This window comes from Cololabis saira, chromosome 13, assembly GCF_033807715.1.
Source record: "Cololabis saira isolate AMF1-May2022 chromosome 13, fColSai1.1, whole genome shotgun sequence".
Taxonomy (NCBI): domain Eukaryota; kingdom Metazoa; phylum Chordata; class Actinopteri; order Beloniformes; family Belonidae; genus Cololabis; species Cololabis saira.
In genome coordinates, this window is record NC_084599.1 from 12,031,446 (window position 1) to 12,039,439 (window position 7,994).

The following is a 7,994-nucleotide window of genomic DNA, read 5'->3' on the forward strand; positions in this document are numbered from 1 at the left end:
CCCCTAATGTGCAAAAACAATCTTTATTTCAGAAAAATGACACAAACTGCCATTTGGTTTTGCTATAGCAGAACAAGGTGAGGCAACTGAAGCATTAAAATACTCAAAGCTACAACATAAAAAAAAAAAAAACACCACTAGCAGTGGTGTTGAGCTCTTGCTTTTTAACTTGAATGCAGGAACAGAACAGATTCTAACACGTCATATCCTTATGTCAAAATAAAAGTTTCAGGACCTTCAGGCACTATTCAGGTGATGCATGCAGAATTAACAGGAAAAAGGTTAAAGGATATGCAAACTTTAAATGTCTGAAAAGCTGAGATCAATTCAATACGACACCAATAAAGTTTAAATGAAACCATTCTGCAAAAAAAAAAAAAGTCTAAGTAAGACATTTTAAAAACCAGAGTCACTGATATTTAAGGTTAACAAGTTTGTGGTAGAAGATTATGGTCTTGAAATATTCTGTTTTAATTTTAAGTATTTATATTTTCACAACAAGATGTTTGTAAATTGGATTAAACACAAGCAACATTACAGAGAAATATACACAAGTTTTACAGATTAAATACTGTTAACTGAATGTAGTGCCGCATTTTTTTTTCTTCATGCGTGTTATTTTAAAGTATAATACCGCAACATTTAAATTGAATGGATAAGCATTTTAGCGGAAACATTATACTGTACCTAAACCTAAATATGTAAACTTCCCACACTAAAGTGCTACTAACAATATCAACAATGAGATTATACAACCAATGATGAAGATTAGCTCCGGAAAAGATATTCTGCGTTACTATAACACACTGATGGCTCTTTCAGTGTTTCTACTTGGGAATGAAAACTAAATATTTACCCTCATATGCAAAGATTCATTAAGAGCACAGACCATCAAGAGAAATGTGTACAATATGATGAGCCAGAAGGCACTTTATGAATAGTGTGCGTTTAAATTCAAATGCAAATATACCATCTTACTTGTGAGCACAAATGTTCTAGAGTTCCTTGTGATATAAACATATGGAGCATTTGTGAAACGCAACCTTTGGTGACACAAGAACTGAAGCCAAGCAAGAATCACATGATGTAGTACATTGTCAATTCAAATACCACAACTATGAATGTTACAATACTAAACATGGTGCAAAGATTCAGGCATACATTGGCATTTGACAAGAAAGGGGATTCAATAAAGTGATAATGCAAGTGTATGAAAGCATCGATTAAAAAAGAAACCTGTATACCGAGCGTATTAACTATTTCAACAAAACCAAAGAATCTGTCTTAACATGTTCTGCACGGATTTCAGTTATTGGTTTTGATTAAGAGAACCACTTTACAGACTGATCAGTGGTGACGGAGCAAATGCAGTGACAACTGCACAGCTGATAGCAGTGCAACCTTAGACTGAAACTTAAAAGTTATCTACAAAGGAAAGCAGCCACGATAAAACAATCAGACTTTTCCCCATCAATGGGAAAATGAAACAAAAAGAGCCAAGCATAGCAGTGCTACAGTTTTGCTGTGCATAAAAAATGAAATTGCACTGACTTTTGAACAATAAAGCACATTCGCTCTTCATCCATGGCTTTAAATAACAGATAACAGGTGGATCAGAAGCAAATGAAAGGAGGCTAGAGAGAGCGATGACAAGTCTCCAGTTTCTCTAGGTGGTTTTGACCAAGTCATAGACATGAATATGAAAGTCATCATCATATTTGATGTAGTATACTGAGGGCTTAGCTGGGACCTGGTAGATGACCAGGCCGGTTCTCTTCACACCCTTGTCAGTAACATATTCCACTTGTTTCCCGACCAGACTCTCTGTTTCTTCTCCTGGCTTTCTGTCTGCAGGCAGCAGGTGCTTGTTCTCTGAGGAAAAAGAGAGTGAATCATTCCAACATCTCGACTGCCATTACTGACAAGACAGATTACTTCAAAAAGAGCTAAATAAAACCTTTCCAAACCGTTTTATAGTTCATCCTGTCACCTAACTCAACTAAGGCCTCCGTTTACCTGTAACTGTGATCAAGGTAAAGGTGCATTCACTGTTAATAAAGTCAAGTAAAAAATATTCCGGAAAAAGAGAAAATAAAGTAATAATACTTTAGTAAGCATTGCACACAGTCTCCAGAAATCTGTGAAAACAGCCATGTGCAGAAAATTTGGCCTAAACTTTATCAAGGTTTCTGTTCACACGTGTACTACTTGACAGGAAATCCACTGAAAATAACAGAGATAGGCCGTGGTAGGTTTCATGTGAAGCTGGTCAAAGCACACTGGAGATCATAGTTCATTAACAGAAAACTGGAAATGTTAGCTGTTAAAAATTACCAATACTGACATGCAACAGGCAAGATTGTGAAGCCATAGCTCTTATCAGGTTATACACACCCTTGCTGTCAAAGAACTAAGGTTTTCATGCAGTTTTTACAGTTTAATCCATTATTACAAAAAAAACTAAATCTCATAAATATCGCTGGAAAGGTAGTGCACAAGAAATAAAAATAAATATTTGTGACCACAAATCTCCTTTTTTTTAAATTCAAAATAAACTATTACATTTAGTAATAGTTATTTTAACCAATTCTTCAAGGAGAAACTACCAATTTAACTCCAGCTATTGATTTTAAACATGTGAAAAAGGTATTTCTCTGTAAATTCAACCAGGGAGTAATGTCCTGCATCTTAAGCAAAAGTCCCTCACTGTTGGTCGGCTCACATGCCAAAAATAAACAAATAAATAAGATTTTCTATACTAGAATAACAAGTATTATGCACATATTCATCCCTCTGGGTGTTACTTTTAAGGCTTGGTACTAAACTATCGAAGGTTTAAAAAAAGCTCTGAAGTATCAGTTTGACTTTGTTCAACACAAATTAGCAGTACCTGCTTCAGGCAAAATCCTGAGATCTCCATCCGCGTAGTCATCCCATAGCTGGTACATATAAAGAACAGGGTCCTTTTCATAAGTGATATAATACCAGTTGGTCATGACTGGAGCTCTGGAGAGGACCATGCCTCTCCATTCATTCTTCTCTCCATCCTCCTTTTCAAACAGATGCTCCACAGCTTTGCCCACCAGCTCCTCCACCCCTGGGGGGATCTTGATTTTGTTGTTTACTAGGAAGATATATATTTTTTTTTTAGATAAGACAGGCAAAAAGAAATACACTAGCAATCTTTAAATCATTTGAAAAATAATAGCTCAAGTTAAATGTTTTCAGAGCTGAGAATGCAGGTTGGTCAAAGTAGACACAAATGGGAATAAAAGCGGCCACTGACTCACCAACTTTTTCTGTCAACACTTGCAGGTTGGAAACTCTATCATCCTTGAACAGCTCAATCCCATAGACACAGTCAAAGCCATCATATTTCACCATGAAGAGAGAGGGATTGACACTAAGTCTGTCAAGTACGGTTCCCTTCCATTTGCTCTGGTTCCCCCTCTCTCGCCAATTGTGTTGAATGCGCTGTCCCAGAATGCAGTTAGGGTCCGTGGTTATGGTTTCACTCAGTTCCCCACTGCTCCGCTTTCTGGCAAAACAAAATTAGCATGCAGGTCTGTATGTCTGTTGTCAAAGTTTTAAAGAAAATAGAATATTCAACAGATTAGTATGAGCATGTCCAATATAATTTAAACCCTTTCAGACTTGAGGCAAAAGCATTCATATGTAACAGAAGAAAAAAAAAGAAAAAAACGATTGGGTAGGGTCTTATGATTTAGGATGAGATCCTCAAGCTACATCAGTGTGGAAGGGGCAAATAACAGCAAAATAGATTAACTACAGCAAAGGAACTATTCAGAATAGTAGCGTTAAATCAATATTCATTAGTGATGCACCATTGTATTAATAGATATGTTTGAAAAATGAAAAAGCATGATAATGGCATTATGTATTGACCAAAGACCTGTAGTGTATTCTCATGTGTATTCAACTTTCTTTAGATGATCAGCTGTGTTTGCAGCTTTGGCTGAAATTACTTTCTACTTTATGACCTTTACTTTCACTAAGTATTTGATTTTAATGGTTCTTGAGAGAAAATTCTCTAAATGTCAAGTTAGAAACAATGCATTTATTAAGAAGCAATATGATCTATGATTCTAGTTGTATCATTTTAAGTTTACAGAATGTCATCACACTACTGTGCTTTGATTCAACATACCTGCCCCTTTTCTTGGACATGCCTCCAGAAATTCCAAGAATACTAAATGAGAGAAAAACAGGACAATATTCAGTCATTGTGTGGGTAACTACCTCCAAAATATTGAAGAATAAAAAAACACAAAAAAGCAGTGCCACAGCATGGGAGGCCTCTCCTTCAGCAGACTACCTCGTCTGACAGACAGGAAACGTGTCAGGCCGCAGTTTACTCAACAGACTGACAACTCCAGCAGCCAATGAGCTGGCTGGATAAAACTACTTCCTATGATTTAGTAAGCCTGCACAGACAGGCAGCCGTGGAGGTCACTGTTTGTAAAGCATCTAAAGCAGGTCTGTGTACGTGACACTTAGCTGGCCAGTCAGCTTTGTTTAAAGAAAAACGTTTGCCTGGGACAACAGAGTGAGGATGGTTGAAATATGAGGTGGTTACATTTGCGTGCGAGTAGCTTACCAACCCATTAATAAAATACGACAAAAGCAGTCTAATTACTATGTGACAACTCATGCAGCAGCTCACCTGTCCCGCACTAGATGCTACACCTCACACTGTAGGTTATCCCTAACACTCGTCTGTCTGCTCAATGCAGATGTTGCTGTAGGTGAAGAGGTGTCCACATAACCATGTATTCTCTTCCTCTAATGGCAGCGTACACACACCGAGAGCAGGGGCGTGTTAATAGCTCTATTTTCGGCGTGAAATATAGTTTAGTTACCTTTAAGCCGATTTCATGTCAGTATTGTTCAGCTCGTTTCGCCGAGAAATTTTGCCGCACACCAACCCGCTGGAGTAAATCTCGCGACACCTGTGGAAATGGGAGCTAGGCGCTGTCGTCACGAGGAGAGAGAACTACAGTTCCCAGAAAGCCTTTAGCCTGAATTATGGGTCTGCGTTAAATCGACGCAGAGCCTACGGCGTAGGTTACGCGTCAATGCGCATCGTACGGTGCGTGTCGCCGCGTAACCTACGCTGTAGGCTCTGCGTTGGTGTAACGCAGAAGCATAAATCAGGCCTTAGGCTTCTCTGACGGCGGAAAACACCTTGAAGACACGCGCAGGGAACAGTGCTGTCAAGTTTGGGATTTAAAAATAAGGGACATTTTCCGCCAATGTCCCACCAGCCCAACCGGGGTCCAGTATTACATTTTAAGACAGGTTTACAAGAAATCTAAAATAACTACCTGTCAAACACTTACAAACTACAATTATGTGCTCAGAATCTGATAGGCCGACCTTTGTGGACATTCATATGTATGTAATTCCTATAATAGTCTAAATGAAAATACAAAGTGGAATTAAAGCACATTTATTTATTTTATTTATTTTAAACATTTTCAGTTTCAGTTTATACATATCATATATATATATATATATATATATATATATATATATATATATATATATATATATATATATATATATATAAAGCATCTTTGAGATCTTATAAAAGCGCTCTATAAATAAAATTGATTATTATTATATACATATTGCTTGTCTTCAAGTGAAACATTTACATTTTCTTTTCATTTGTAATTTTCACTCATGTGGCTCTCGGCCCCGTCCTGCCCATCTTTAGGAAAGTAAATTCGGTTCCCCATTTTTAGAGATATTTACACCAAGTCTTTTTCTTTTTTGTCAGAAATGCCTCCTCTCTTGTTACATCCATCCATCACTGATTTGGTTTTTGCTGGTTTGTTCCATGGATTCCCGTTGTTGCCACTAACCTCGCGAGAACTGCCACCCAGGGCACACCAGGTGGCAGTTCTCGCGAGGCTAGTGACAATTCAGTTTGTTGAAATTATAAAAATTATTATATTATAGAACGGGAAATTTACGGGACAATACTAATACTGGAAGACAGCGGGAAAGAGGGGTAACATACGGTAGTGTTCCCGGCCAAAACGGGAGAATTGACAGGTATGATCTAAAAACATTGAGCAGAACTTTCAGCGATCAATAAAATATGATCAAAAAAGTGGGACTGAGGTAGGCCTATACTTTTCTGTAACGTTAAGATCCTAAATGACTTGGAAACTGTCATATTTCTTTTTTTCCATATATTTCATGGGTGAGTATTAAAAATACAACTCTTTATTCAAAACGTGGATTTGATTTTACATTTGATTTTACATTTTTTCAGTTCAAGAATGGCACTTAAATATTGTGAATTACTTGTTCCAATTGGAGCTCCCTCTGTTAGATTAGCGAAATTGAAAAATTAAGGCAACAAGCAAAAAAGGAAATTATCCCCAGAAAGCATCAGCATTAGCTACTAAATACGTAAAATAAATGTTCTATAGCTCCGTGGTTCGTCGCAGAACAAGCAGTTTGTAGTGGTCAAAACCAAGTCAGCAATCCAAATTCCCTGTCTGGCATTTTCATACGTGGCCAATAAACCTGATTCTGATCGTACAGAAATAATGTTGTGACCATGGCAATAGACATAAGCACAGGCGGCCTAAAACGGAAGAGAAATGTGATTATCTTAGTCAGAGGGCATAACAAGTACAATTTCATGGACCTCAGAAGTCATGGGGTTTCAGACATTTAAAAAAAAAGGTAAGGATGCATCAGTGCTGAATTTTAATTTTAACATGTTCAAAATGACTTTAGAGGGACAATGAGATGCTAAAAACCAAACTGAGGCAAAAGATGCCCGTGTATGTAACAATAAGTAAAGTTATAATCACCACAAAGGCAGGGAAACAGCACAATCTGAGATCAAATGTGTGTGGCCAAAATAAAAACATGAAAAACAAGAGCCAAACATTAAGCAAGCAAACTTGTAAATAGTAGGAATTGCATAACTGAAAAAAACAAGGAATGCGGGAAAAAAAAGTGTGTGTGTGGCGTGCATGCATGTGTGTAAAATCATATCAATCACTATACCAAAATCAAAGTGACTAAAATCTTCTTCCAAACAAATTAAGATGAGTTCGTAGCTTATTTCGTTTGTAATTGTTATTAATACTTTACATACATTTTATGTTGAAAAATAGTATTCAAAAAGGAGGAAGGACATAAAAAGTACATGTTCTCTTGTATTGCAATATCCTTGATAAAATTGTATTACAATACAATTTAACTTCCTAAGACCACGTGTAATTATTTGTATTGTAGCTTTGGCCATCCTCTAAGAATTTAAATATTATTACATAGATGACAAAACATGATGTCCACATATGTGTACACTAGGTCTTAGGGGGTTAAAAAGAGGAGCAAAAGTAATGTGTAAAATAGGTTAATTGACAACATTTACATTTTTAATCAAACCATATTCTGGTGTAAAAGTAAGTTAAGGATTAAAGTGAACTTTGTGTAGGAATTAGCAGGAAACAGTCAAGATGTAGAGAATATTTTTTCAGATAGAAAGTTTGGGCAAGTTAACCTGCATGGGGACCTTTCTCCAGCAGAGAGCAGCATAATCATGCAATTTTCCCTTGTTTGGTTGGATGTGTGGAACCGGTTGATATACAGTTTCTGTAGTCTACGGTTAGAGTGAACAAGTGACCTGTCAAGACCAGTTCAATATTTCACATTTAACTGAAAGTCAGTGAAGAGATCTTAAATTATAACAAAAGTCTTTAAAAATTAATTCAATTAAAATAAAGAACAATATGAGACAGGAAAATATCTGAAGAACAGGCAAAATGAACACTAGGAGACAAAATAATCACATCTGAGAGTTACACATTAGAGATTTCAATTTTTTAAATTCATCCATCCATCCATCGTCCGCCGCTTATCCGTTACCGGGTTGCGGGGGCAGCAGTCTCAACAGAGATGCCCAGACTTCCCTCACCCCAGACACTTCCTCCAGCTCTTCCTGG

At 37.0% G+C, this 7,994-nt stretch overlaps 1 protein-coding gene across 2 annotated transcripts; it reads right to left on the reverse strand.

Moving 5' to 3' along the window:
* Nucleotides 1–4: 4 nt before the first annotated feature.
* Nucleotides 5–4,965, reverse strand: LOC133458137 (spindlin-1-like). 2 transcript variants are annotated; one of them, XM_061737718.1, is made up of 5 exons: nucleotides 4,881–4,965; nucleotides 4,169–4,210; nucleotides 3,291–3,538; nucleotides 2,891–3,124; nucleotides 5–1,872 (listed from the first exon to the last, which is right to left on the reverse strand). In XM_061737718.1, exons 2-5 carry the CDS (start codon nucleotides 4,186–4,188, stop codon nucleotides 1,667–1,669), a joined length of 708 nt encoding a protein of 235 aa, XP_061593702.1. In that variant the 5' UTR covers nucleotides 4,189–4,210; nucleotides 4,881–4,965; the 3' UTR covers nucleotides 5–1,666. The 2 variants fall into 2 exon arrangements, with proteins under 2 accessions (XP_061593702.1, XP_061593703.1); XM_061737719.1 differs by lacking the exon at nucleotides 4,881–4,965 and adding an exon at nucleotides 4,685–4,863.
* Nucleotides 4,966–7,994: the final 3,029 nt, after the last annotated feature.

Excerpts from the sequence above, each read along its gene's own strand:
- LOC133458137 (XM_061737718.1), bottom strand. The coding sequence starts at position 4,188 with ATGTCCAAGAAAAGGGGCAG. Across the intron at positions 3,125-3,290 it reads AGTGTTGACAGAAAAAGTTG|TAAACAACAAAATCAAGATC; the intron begins GTGAGTCAGTGG and ends ATATCTTCCTAG. Across the intron at positions 1,873-2,890 it reads CAGGATTTTGCCTGAAGCAG|AGAACAAGCACCTGCTGCCT; the intron begins GTACTGCTAATT and ends CTTTTTCCTCAG.